Source organism: Ascidia mentula, chromosome 8, assembly GCF_947561715.1.
Source record: "Ascidia mentula chromosome 8, kaAscMent1.1, whole genome shotgun sequence".
NCBI lineage: Eukaryota > Metazoa > Chordata > Ascidiacea > Phlebobranchia > Ascidiidae > Ascidia > Ascidia mentula.
Window position 1 is genome coordinate 3,534,628 of NC_138573.1, and position 11,162 is coordinate 3,545,789.

General features: G+C 36.5%; 5 protein-coding genes across 5 annotated transcripts; 4 read left to right on the plus strand and 1 right to left on the minus strand.

Annotated features, from left to right (window-relative positions):
- The first annotated feature begins 725 nt into the window (after nt 1-725).
- LOC145911018 (exosome complex component MTR3-like) lies at nt 726-1,730 on the plus strand. The gene has a single exon (XM_082998251.1). The coding sequence runs from the start codon at nt 780-782 to the stop codon at nt 1,596-1,598; it is 819 nt and encodes a 272-aa protein (XP_082854377.1). The 5' UTR covers nt 726-779; the 3' UTR covers nt 1,599-1,730.
- On the plus strand, nt 1,695-4,128 carry LOC145911017 (mitochondrial ornithine transporter 1-like). The gene is made up of 6 exons (XM_082998250.1): nt 1,695-1,875; nt 1,990-2,245; nt 2,347-2,484; nt 2,577-2,749; nt 2,921-3,079; nt 3,765-4,128. The coding sequence occupies exons 1-6, from the start codon at nt 1,827-1,829 to the stop codon at nt 3,890-3,892; spliced, it is 903 nt and encodes a 300-aa protein (XP_082854376.1). The 5' UTR covers nt 1,695-1,826; the 3' UTR covers nt 3,893-4,128.
- Nucleotides 4,129-4,542: 414 nt separating this feature from the next.
- Nucleotides 4,543-6,232, plus strand: LOC145911015 (transcription termination factor 3, mitochondrial-like). The gene is made up of 5 exons (XM_082998248.1): nt 4,543-5,111; nt 5,262-5,453; nt 5,581-5,711; nt 5,879-5,982; nt 6,057-6,232. Exons 1-5 carry the CDS (start codon nt 4,549-4,551, stop codon nt 6,228-6,230), a joined length of 1,164 nt encoding a protein of 387 aa, XP_082854374.1. The 5' UTR covers nt 4,543-4,548; the 3' UTR covers nt 6,231-6,232.
- Nucleotides 6,233-6,429: 197 nt separating this feature from the next.
- LOC145911016 (citramalyl-CoA lyase, mitochondrial-like) lies at nt 6,430-8,658 on the plus strand. The gene is made up of 6 exons (XM_082998249.1): nt 6,430-6,731; nt 7,150-7,345; nt 7,408-7,509; nt 7,717-7,930; nt 8,071-8,240; nt 8,298-8,658. The coding sequence occupies exons 1-6, from the start codon at nt 6,430-6,432 to the stop codon at nt 8,397-8,399; spliced, it is 1,086 nt and encodes a 361-aa protein (XP_082854375.1). The 3' UTR covers nt 8,400-8,658.
- On the minus strand, nt 8,431-11,121 carry LOC145911014 (putative ATP-dependent RNA helicase DDX56). Its single transcript, XM_082998247.1, has 11 exons — nt 10,909-11,121; nt 10,658-10,832; nt 10,399-10,543; nt 10,064-10,283; nt 9,740-9,951; nt 9,584-9,683; nt 9,418-9,518; nt 9,236-9,361; nt 9,000-9,177; nt 8,696-8,891; nt 8,431-8,627 (listed from the first exon to the last, which is right to left on the minus strand). Exons 1-11 carry the CDS (start codon nt 10,975-10,977, stop codon nt 8,431-8,433), a joined length of 1,719 nt encoding a protein of 572 aa, XP_082854373.1. The 5' UTR covers nt 10,978-11,121.
- Nucleotides 11,122-11,162: the final 41 nt, after the last annotated feature.

Genomic DNA, 11,162 nt, shown 5'->3' on the forward strand with positions numbered 1-11,162 from the left:
ACACGTCATGATGAGAGCAAAACCCAAGATCCGCGAGATCACATTGCGAAACCATGATCTGTTTATTTGTGGAAACAGTCGCAAATATATAGGGCGATATCATAGTCGAGGCCAAAAAATGAGGTAATTGCTGCGATTACGCGACAAAGGGGCGCAAGTTAAAAGACGTAACTCATGCGAGATAACCAGCGAAGGCGTCAGAAAGACGGGGTGCAGATGTAAAAGAGTAGAAAGCGGTTTTTTGAAAGACGAGGTTTAAACAAAATACTACAGTGCTTTGAATCATAACAAGCCGAATTCCCTCCACGGGGCCAGGAATCCCGATCAGGTTTTCTTCATGGCATGTGCTGAGTAGGGCGCTTGGCCGATCTTTATCTCTACCGTGCGGATGTTGATTAAAATGGTCTCCAGCTCAATCGGCGCTAGAGAACCACAACCCCTGTTGCCGATCTGCGTGACAGGAATATCTTTGCATAATAAATTAAATAAGTTTTACTGTTCGAAACAGTTTGTACACCTGTCTGCAGCTCTTTTGCGCATACGAATAAGTTTGTTGTGTAATTTTATTGTTAAACAATAGCAAGTTGTAAAAGTATTACTATTCCTTTTCTCGTCGAATGTATTTGTAAATTCTGCTGTGTACTTGTGTTTGCAACAAGTACGGTCAAGTGACCTATTTGTGACAACACTAACCGATTTGTTTGAACTATAACTTTGATAGGAATTTCCATAACTGTGTGATTTAACGTTTTGGTATTAAGTCTCAATCCAGTGTAGCAATGGGCACAGATTCTCGAAGACTGGCTGTTCCACAATCAAGTATCAATCCCGAATCATTGTGTCCGGCCACATCTCAGAAACTACTTGATGATGAAAGTGCAAGGTTGGATGGTCGTTATTCTTCTGAAACACGCCCAGTGTTTCTACAATGTGGTACTGTATCACAAGCCAAAGGATCATGCTATTGTGAAGTGGGAAAAACTAAAGTAATATGTTCTGTGTATGGCCCGAAAGATGTTGAACATTACGAGGACTTCCAAATGGAGGGCAAACTAAAGTGCGACTTCAAATTCGCTCCGTTTTCATGTCCCTCTCACCAAAGTCACATTCCAAATCTTGAAGAAAGTGAGATTTCTGACATAATACTTCAGGCTTTAACTTCTTCTGTGCGCCTGCAGTGCTATCCTAAATCATTGATCGAAGTGTACATTGTGGTCTTGGAAAATGATGGCTCTGCTATTTCTGCTGGCATTACTGCAGCATCCTTGGCACTCGCTGATGCTTGCATTGAGCAGTATGACATTGTCACTAGTGCATCGGTTCGTGTTTTTGGCAATGACAATTTTATTGAGGATCCATCTTTCAAGGAAGAGTACAAGCCAGAAGATTTTGGTTCTGATTCTGGAGGAGATTTGAATCATGGCTCAGTAACTGTAGCACTGCTACCCACCCTAAACCAAGTATGTGCAGTAATGTCTAACGGACATTTGGAGTGTGATGTCCTGGTAGAAGCAATCCAGTTGTGTACAAGCATAGCACAAAACATGTACACTGTTGCAAGAAAATGTCTGCTCTCTTCAATAAAAGCAAGTGACTAAAAATTATTAGCAGGAATTATTAGCAGTGTTTTTCCAATGCTACAGGTTTTCTGAATGCAGAAATGGTGCATTATCTTGTTAACAATGGTATATTTCCATGAGTGTTTTGCATGATTCAATCATAGTTGTTCTTTTACAGCACTAAAAAGAGAGTGTGTAGTTTTTTTTTATAAAACCAAAGATAGGTTTAGTAAAAGTATTGTTGATGAAGGAAAATTAATCTAAACCATGGAGGTGGCCAAGGAATTCATCACCAATTTTGTGGCTGGATGTGCAGGTTAAAATGTTTTTTGATTTTGTTTTAGATTGGAAAGAAAATTTCCGTTGATGTAAAATATCACAGCAATTTGTGTAGACTGAACACTTCTTTTCCAAACTTCTAATTTTTTAGGTGGAACAGCATGCGTTTACTGTGGACAACCCCTAGACACCGTCAAAGTCAAAATGCAAACATTTCCTGGCCTATACAAAGGCATGTTCAGTTGCTTTAAAGAAACTTTAAAGACTGAAGGGCTAAGTGGTCTATACAAAGGATCTGTTCCTGCTTTGGTATGCAATGTGTCTGAGAATGCTGTTTTATTTGTTGCACTTGGTGCTATGAAGAATGGAATTGCTTCCTTGAAAAACAAGCACCCTGAAAATTTAAGGTTGATATGATTCTCGGTAAAGTTGTGTCTGCATAACCCTGGCTGTAATTGCTTGTCGCCTGACATTGGAATTCCAAGTCTAATATTTTTCGTTTATGCAGTAATTTGGAAAATGCATGTGCTGGAAGTTTGGCTTCCATTTTTTCGTCGTTGGTAGTTTGTCCAACAGAAATCATAAAGTGTAGAATGCAAGCAATGAAAGAGCTTCAAAACACTGGAAAGGTTGCCAAAGTCTCAATGTAAGAATTCAAAACTGTTCCATTCCATTGTGTACGTACATATATTGTGTTTATAGAGATAACATGAAGATTTTATGCATTTTTTTCTTCAGTGGTCCGTGGGGTGTATTGAGAAATATGATTAAAACTGAAGGCATGTTATCACCAATGCAAGGCTTGACAAGTACGTGGGTTCGTGAAATGCCTGGATACTTTTTGTTTTTTTATGGTTATGAGTGGACAAGAAGTTTGATGACTCCCGAAGGAAAAACCAAGGATGATGTTGGTCAGTGAAAATTGACATTGAAAGTTATGTTAGAATTGATTGTACCAATGTGTACATTCTGCAATCTTAGGAATCTAATAACTTGTCATAATGTTAAAAATCTATAAAAACAAGCATCTGTATGTGTGTCCCAATAAAAGAGTTTCTCACAAATTTTACTAAAATTTACAGGTGTGTTGGGAACCATTCTTGCTGGTGGAACTGCAGGTTTATTTTTGTGGGTTGGTGTCTTTCCCATAGATGTAGTGAAATCAAGAATTCAAGTTCTTTCTGCGGCAGGCAAGCAGGCTGGTTTCATGAAAACATTTATGATGGTTTTAAGAACAGAAGGTAAACAGTATAAAACAGTAACTTTGTTGCCAGTTTAGCAAGTGCAAAATGTATTGTATTCAGCAAAAGTAATTTAAAGCACCACAAAAAGTTGATTAAAAAACCTCAAACATAAAATTTATTGAAGTTTTGTAACAAAACTAAAAATGTTTGAACACTTAGTTTTGTAGATTTAATACCCTGGAAATGTAAAATAATATGTCTGAGCAAAGTGTGTGTGGGTTGGATTCGTTTGACAGGTGGACAAATACCCACTCATGCTGAAATTTGAAACCTATCTGATGTCATTTAACAATTGTTCTTAATTCTGAAAATAGAGAGACTGTCCCATACTGTTGTTAACATTGTCATGTTCAAGCTGATGATGGCGTAAGTTCTTGCCCAAACGTTTTTCGTGCATAAACGTTGTTGCAACAGTATGGGTCAGTCTCTTTATTCTCAGAATTATGAGCAAATACGTGAATAGTGTCCCTAAATTGTTCTTTAAAACATTTTGTTCTATGAATACACCCTTGCTAACAGTTCGACAAAAATGCAAACAATAAAAATAATTTTATTTTTTAACCAGTGTGAATGAGTCGTTGTACTTCCATATTTATGAAAAAAATTAATAGAGGTCATGGATTTGTAAATGGCAATTTAAACGACACGTCCAATACAAACGCAAGTGCATTGTTGTTTATAGGTGTTACGGCTTTGTACAGCGGACTGTTACCTTGCGTGATACGAACCTATCCTGCCAATGGAGCGTTGTTCCTAGCTTACGAGGGAACTAGGAAGTGGTTTGGAAATGCTATCGGAATCCAAAATTGATCAGTATTACGAAAATATGTGTTTCTAAGTTTTCGCGTGGTGTTATTTTAGATTATTTTGTAACAAACGCATTTGCAAAAAAACAATCCGAGCTGTTTTGACCTGCACACGTTTGGTATATTTATGCGTAGCAGCTGTGTTATATTTTCTTGCATAATTTGAAATATCGTGAATTATGCAAAAATAAACTTTTCGTGCGTTCTTGGAAAGACATGGATTTTAAGTTGGGATGAGGTGATGGTTTGTAAGCGCCGCGATGATGAAAAAGTTTGCCGGCACTTGCTCTTGAAAAATATTTTTATTTGAAGAACTGCTCCGCCTTTGTGATGTATTCTGATTGAAAAATATTGAATTGACACAGAAAGTTACCCCAGGCTTACATGTGTATATTTTTATGGTGCTTTGTTATTGTTTACAAAGCACGTGTAAAAGAAGCACGGCATTTTTCACGCGACTAATCGCATTAATTGTCGATTCTGTTGTTCACGGGTGTTCAGTGTCAGAACAACACTTGTTTTTACAGATTTAAAAAAAGTGTTTTCCTTAAGTTTACAGTTTAATTTAAATAACATTTTGTTTAAGAAACTAGTTCATGTTGTGCTGGAATTTGTTTACAGTAACCTTTTGTAATTTTTTAACCAGCAGTTAAATTAGAAATGGCACAGCGACTTGCCAAAACATTCGGACCTTTAATGTTTCGTGTAAAGTTCACCAACAGTTACCCTGTGTGTAAAGTGTGCAGGAGAGCTTTGGAGTCAGGAATGGACACATTCCCAGCACCAATCGCTGGAGAAAAACATACAGGTCAAATCATATCACCATATGCCAATAATGAAACATTACACCAAAGAAACTTAATGAGCGTTAGGGAACAGACGACTTTGGATGAATTTCTTAAGTTTGATGCTGAGCTTGGAAAAGAGTTGGAGAAGTTAAAAACTGTTACGATTCCAAGGAAGTCAAACAGTTTAGCGGATTATGTGAATAATTCTAAGATGTTGCAGACTCTCGTCATGTTTGGGGTTAGGTTGTACCACATCGAAAAGAATTTCCCTGACGCAATGGACTTTTTGGTGAAACTGGATTTAAATAGGGATGTGGTTCCAAAGTTACAGTTTCTTACAAAACACGGACTAACACCTAAGGAATTTGGTGAAACTTTCACCAACAACCCTCATTTACTTGATCCAAAATACAAGATAGAAGACTTTGAAGAAATGTAAGTTTTTTGAAAATGATCGGCCATGACCAATATAGCTATGTGCAGATGGCTCAAACATGTAGAAATAAACATGACTGATTCATACTTCAGATTACACTGACAAGTTATTTCACCCATAGTGAAAGTGGTGTTTTTGTTTCTTTTCAGAATTGAGTATTTGAAGTCAAAAAACTTCAGCAAAGAGCAAATTGGGTCATTACTAGCCCGATTTTCCTTGTTTTTAAATATTTCTGTGGCCAAACTTGATGGGATTCTCGGCTTCTTTCAGAAATTACCGACCAATTATGGAAACAAGTTCATTTATTTTGGAGGCAATGAGCTAAGAAGTCTCATAGTCAGGTGTGAAGACATTTTTGGTTTGTTTTTGTGCTCAGTGATCTTTATAGCCCAAATTTGATTAAAGTCTGTAATTTAGATTTTTCGCGGAACAGTATAGTGTTTTTAAGTGTTTGTTTTCTGGTTCCAGGCGCCCATCTTTCATCACTGCTAATCTGGAAGAAATTTTCTTTCAAATCAAACTTTTGGAGAGATCTTTTAACTTTTCTCTACCTGAAATTAAAGAAATTATTGTCACTGAACCTTCAGTACTTACAGAGGGTAAGACACAAACACAAATTAGGTTGATAAAATGTTTCCGTTTATTATGTGTAACTTACAATGGGAATACTTTTTTCTATGCCATAGACATGCTTATTTTTCATTCAATTCAGCATATTCCAACAGCATAATAAACATAATACTTACCTAATTATTTCTTTGCAAAGGTCTTAAATCTCTGGAAATGCGATGTAGGTTTTTGTTGGAGGAAATGAACCTCACCAAAGAAGAAATAGTTCAATCCGCTGTCGTTTTCAGTTCCCGACACAAGGTGGGGATTTTTAGAAGAGGCTGGGGTTGCTTTGTTCCCATTTTATTACCAAAATGGCTTTTTTTTACATATAGCGCTTGGAAACAAGACATTACTATCTGAAGTCACTTGGAAGAAACCAGTATAAGCCAGACCAGAAAGGATACGTTTCCATGAAAGATCTTGTTGTTGGCGATGATGAAACTTTTTGCAAGAAGTGTAATGTTGGAACATTAGAGGATTATGAAAAATTTCTAAAAACTGTTTAGGCCTAAAAGCCATAATTAATTGCTGTTAATAAATTTCTATTGCATTTGTGCTGATATGGGAAAGCTAAATTGAAAAAGAATTGTTTCTGCTGTACATTTATTTTTTCTTGTCAGTTTTATTTTGTACTTCTTGACTGCTTCTGAGCGTTTTCATAAAATCTCAACCCTTTTTCATATTTGAGACTTACTTCTACCGTACATGTTTTATTTGTCTGATTTCAGAGATAAGACAATGGCATTTAACACTATGTTAAGGAATATGTGTCAAACATGCTGCCATACTCAGCTTCTTGGTACATGCCAAGTGTATGCTATCAGGCCCAAAGTTACTGTGTCAATGCAACTGTCAGAGCAAACACAATTTGCTTCGCATAAAGTCATGCCTCCTCGAAGAGCTCTTCTCTATGTCCCAGGACATGATAAGCGAAAAATTGATAAGATCTCATCTCTAAAGGTTGACTGTGTAGCTTTGGATTGTGAGGATGGAGTTGGTTTGGACAAGTAAGATTTTATAACTTCATTTTTGTGCTAAAATGTTATAAACATCTATATTATTGAGACCCGACTATAAAACCTGTGGTTTTATGTGTAGCTCATCCATTTAACTTCCTGTGTTTATTCTTTATGTATATTACACAAAGTAATTTTATCACCAAGGTACTGTTGTTGTGCAAAATACATATTTTGCTTGTAACCAAAGTTTCAAACAACTTTTTCTGAGTGGAGATTTTATAAAATTTTAACTGAAATGTTGTAAAGAGAACATAATGTTAAAAAAGAAAATACAATTATGTACTTTGCACCAGAAGAAATACAATTAATGTAAAAATAATATATTTACTATGTCAATTAAAAATGCGGGCTTATGGTGGATAAACACTGAAAAATCGAACATTCAAACTCATTGAATTTTCAACAGAAAAGAATTGGCTCGTTTAACAATAGCAGAAGAATACATGGGTGTCCAGGCAACATTTGGTGGTGAACTTTGTGTAAGAATCAACTCCCCAAGCAGTGGACTGGCTGCTGCAGACATAGAAGAAATTTTGCGGATGGGAGTACTTCCAAGTACTGTCATTGTGCCCAAAATAAATGAAATTGAAGAGCTGCGTTGGGTTGGTCATTTGTTTTGTATTGTGGTGTAATTGGGGTTATATGATGTATTTGTACATTTCAGTTTTGTGACGAATTCCAATCAAAAGGGAGGGATTTATCCAAAAATCAAAAGTCACATGTGTTCTTTATGGTTGAAAGTGGAAAAAGTTTAATTTACTTGAAAGTATGTTGAATTCAAACTAGAGTGATTTGAGTGTTTCTGTTTTATTGATTATGATGATTAAGTTGTGTTGCCAGATTCACTAAATTATCATGCTGTAATATAATTACAAAATATGGTTCAACTTGCACAACCATTGGCCTTTTTGGTGCTTTCTCCATTTTTGGTCCTTCATTGAATTCTCAACATGCTCTTGTTTGGTAAATGCAGGAAATCATTGAAGAAGGCATCGCTGCATGCTCCCACCACCGTTCATGTTGCCATATATCTGGAGTTATTTTCGGATCTGATGACTTTTGTGCAGATTTACAGATTAACCGTTCGAATGATGCTTACGAGCTGATGTATGCAAGACAAAAAATTGCTGCCACTGCAAAGGCATACAGAATGCAGGCTATTGACATGGTTTACATAGATTACAAAGGTATACCACTGCATGCTAAACATTATGGCTTGCAATAACTTAATATTATTGCCATAAAAGTAAAATTAATTATTTTCCAAAAAACAAGTTTAATGGAGCATCAACATGCAATACTGGTTTAAATTGCTTTTTGTATTTAGACAATGAGGGTCTGAAGAGGCAGTCAATGGATGGGGCCAACATTGGTTTTACTGGAAAACAAATTATTCATCCAAATCAAATTGAAATCGTCCAAGAATGCTTCAGTCCATCAATGGAAAAGATTATCTGGGCAAATGACCTTTTAGAAGCATACAGGCTGAGCACAGAGGTAATCTTGTAGCCTCCTTGATTGTTGGTTGTGTCAATGACATTTTTTGCATTTCAGGGAGCTTTTACTTTCAACGGACAGATGATAGACATGCCAACTATTTTGCAGGCGAAAAACATTAAAAGACTAAGTGAAAAAATTAAGTCATCCAAATCCTGATGCAAATAACGAATGCCTCAACAAGTTTTTTTTATTTTTTAACATATTTAAAAGATTTCAACGGATCCTCCTGTTGTTTCTTGTACTTTGGATTGGGCTTTCCCATTTTTCTGTGCATTGGTCCACCGGGTTTGCTCTTTTTTTCTTTCACCATGTGTGATGGTGCAGAATGTGCGCGTTTGGGTGCAGACTTACCTCCACTATACAACGATTTCAGAGTAGGCGGGACTAAAAAATAAACAACCAATTTGAACACAAATTGCAATTAGCTTCAGATTAATGTTAAGTACACTTACTAAGGTATTCTGGAACATTTTTCATGTGCTTTTTCACCTTCACGGGATGTGAAATTGCATCATGGCGAAGGACATGCAAATCGTATGGATTGTCCTCAAAATAAGTCTTTAGTTTTTCGGAGTTAAGCATTTCTCTTCTAATTTCCTTTACTCTGGCCTCTCGAATTCTTGTTTTCGTGACAGATCTAATAGCATCCTGAAAGCGATATAAACCTATTATTCAAGCATTTGAATATACAAATATTGCTCGTCTGCAAGTTAGTTTAAAACTGTGTTTAATGAAACATAAAACACAGGATTATACTTTGCAACGATATCGGAATCCTTCAATCTCTTCCATTCTAAATTGGTATGGCTTTAACGGAGCATCAACATCATCACCGCCACTTCCAGCCAATTGCTTTTGTGCCTCTTTCAATAAATCCATTTCTTCAGCCAATACAAAAGACAGTGCTGTGCCCATTTTGTCACCTCTGGCAGTTCTGCAAATATGCAATGGTTTACTTTCAAGTTTGTCCATTACAAAGGATTTGGACTTGCCTTCCAACACGGTGCACATAGGCTTGGACAGTAACAGGGAAATCAAAGTTAATTACATTGGAGACATTTTGAAAGTCGATTCCACGGGACACGCAGTATTCCTTTGCCTTAATCTGCTTTCGTTTTCTATGACAAATAAACAGTGAAAACAAAAAGTCTTTCAAACAGTATAGAAAACATACTTCATTTTGCCAGATTTTTTAGGGGGTTTGTCTTTGGTTTCTGAGGCAGGCAAGTCAATCAGAGAACTTTCATCTGTAGCGATTATAATATCATATAGACCCTGAAATCAAATATGAAATCCCTAGTTTTGAGCTTTGAAGGGGACAAAACAAAACTTATACACACCTGATTGTATTGTTCAACTACATGGCATCTTGTATTAACAGGAAGTTCAGAGTTAAGAACGCAACAAAATATGGAGAACTGTTCCAGAAACAGCTTCAACCTGAATCCAAACAGAAACATTTGCTTTCTTTCTATTTTTACTAGCAATATTTGTACCTGTAGCACCGGTTCACGCTGTTTACAAATAATAGTGACTTCCCCCGGATAAGTTTAAGCTTGAGGAGAGCATACAACAAAAGGTATTTGTCATCTTCCGTTTCATTGAAGACATGATACTGTGTTAAGCGATCTTCCGGGGGCAGTTGGGATTCACTCAAGTTTAAAGTAATAGGATTATGCAAAATCAATTTCTTCAGAGTCTCTACATCCTGCAAAAAAGGCAGTGGTTTTGATTCTTGGGATTGTATTACTTGCGTTGCAAACCCATAAGGCATGCAGAAAAATGTGAAAGCAAAGAGATTATATGTGTATATATCATACCTCAGTAAAGGTGGCGGAAGTAATAAAAGCTTGGTAATTGTTGGGAAAGTGTGGATTAAGGGATTTTAGGTCCTCTTCGTATCCAAATGAAAACAGAAGATCAGCTTCATCCATGACAAGCCATTGTAAAGATGACAAGGCAAGATTTTCCGCATTTATCTGGGCCAAAACTCTGCTTGGGGTCCCAATCACAATGTCTGGATGTTCTGATAACAGCGGTCTAAAATAGAGTCATGCACTTTTATTTATTTGTTGGTGGGATAAATCTACACAAACACATAACAGTTACAAAATATTTTTTTGTTTTGATTCACTGCATACACATATGTTTGTACCTTAGTAGTTCTGGATTACCCTCATGTGAAACATCAAGACAGGAAACATTTTGGGAACAACACGATGTTAATTCTTGCACCATCATATAAGCCTGTCTTGAAAGCTCTCTTGAAGGAACCAGGATTAAGGCACGGACTTGTTGTTCTACAAATTGTGATTTAAATAGGTTACATACATCAAGTTTGTTTTGAGATTGTGTTTCTAGGCTATTGATTAATGAACATGTGGTTCAAGTTATATTGCATATAAACTACCAACCTTTTTGAACATTCCGCTTGTTGTTGAGAATACACTGTATTATAGGAATAGCATAGGCTGCAGTTTTTCCAGACCCTGTCCTTGCTCTTGATAGGATGTCCTTTCCATCTATTGCAAAAGGTATTGCCTTCTCTTGTATAGCTGTTGGTACAGACCAACCGAGTTTGGCAATAGCCTAGAAGCAGTACAATTAAAAATCATCAAAATACAATTGATGAAAACAGGAAAATGTCATGTGCCAATATGCTGACCTTTAATATCCGGTTGTCCAAACCCATTTCATGAAATTGCAACTTTTTTTCTTCTTTCCCGTCTTCCATCTTCACAAATGGTTGTTCAAACACCCAAATACAAGATAAATTTATCACCAACTAACTAACGTAAGAAGTCTGTGGTGACACGTGCAGAGCACTTTCTAAATCCGTAACCACACAGCGGTATTCCCAGATGGTTATTGTTAAGACGGTGTAGCTGTTTACAGTTTGCGGATAACTTTGATAATTTT

What these genes read in the sequence shown, in the direction of transcription:
- LOC145911018 (XM_082998251.1), top strand. Translation starts at nt 780, where the DNA reads ATGGGCACAGATTCTCGAAGACTGGCTGTTCCACAATCAAGTATCAAT.
- LOC145911017 (XM_082998250.1), top strand. Translation starts at nt 1,827, where the DNA reads ATGGAGGTGGCCAAGGAATTCATCACCAATTTTGTGGCTGGATGTGCA. An exon ending in AAGCACCCTGAAAATTTAAG is followed by an intron (nt 2,246 to 2,346) that starts GTTGATATGATT and finishes TCGTTTATGCAG; the next exon opens with TAATTTGGAAAATGCATGTG. An exon ending in AAGGTTGCCAAAGTCTCAAT is followed by an intron (nt 2,485 to 2,576) that starts GTAAGAATTCAA and finishes TTTTTTCTTCAG; the next exon opens with TGGTCCGTGGGGTGTATTGA.
- LOC145911015 (XM_082998248.1), top strand. Translation starts at nt 4,549, where the DNA reads ATGGCACAGCGACTTGCCAAAACATTCGGACCTTTAATGTTTCGTGTA. An exon ending in CTAAGAAGTCTCATAGTCAG is followed by an intron (nt 5,454 to 5,580) that starts GTGTGAAGACAT and finishes TTCTGGTTCCAG; the next exon opens with GCGCCCATCTTTCATCACTG. An exon ending in ACCTTCAGTACTTACAGAGG is followed by an intron (nt 5,712 to 5,878) that starts GTAAGACACAAA and finishes TTCTTTGCAAAG; the next exon opens with GTCTTAAATCTCTGGAAATG.
- LOC145911016 (XM_082998249.1), top strand. Translation starts at nt 6,430, where the DNA reads ATGTTTTATTTGTCTGATTTCAGAGATAAGACAATGGCATTTAACACT. An exon ending in GATGGAGTTGGTTTGGACAA is followed by an intron (nt 6,732 to 7,149) that starts GTAAGATTTTAT and finishes AATTTTCAACAG; the next exon opens with AAAAGAATTGGCTCGTTTAA. An exon ending in CATACAGGCTGAGCACAGAG is followed by an intron (nt 8,241 to 8,297) that starts GTAATCTTGTAG and finishes TTTGCATTTCAG; the next exon opens with GGAGCTTTTACTTTCAACGG.
- LOC145911014 (XM_082998247.1), bottom strand. Translation starts at nt 10,977, where the DNA reads ATGGAAGACGGGAAAGAAGAAAAAAAGTTGCAATTTCATGAAATGGGT. An exon ending in GGTAATCCAGAACTACTAAG is followed by an intron (nt 10,284 to 10,398) that starts GTACAAACATAT and finishes ACTCTATTTTAG; the next exon opens with ACCGCTGTTATCAGAACATC. An exon ending in AAATGTTCCAGAATACCTTA is followed by an intron (nt 8,628 to 8,695) that starts GTAAGTGTACTT and finishes TTTATTTTTTAG; the next exon opens with TCCCGCCTACTCTGAAATCG.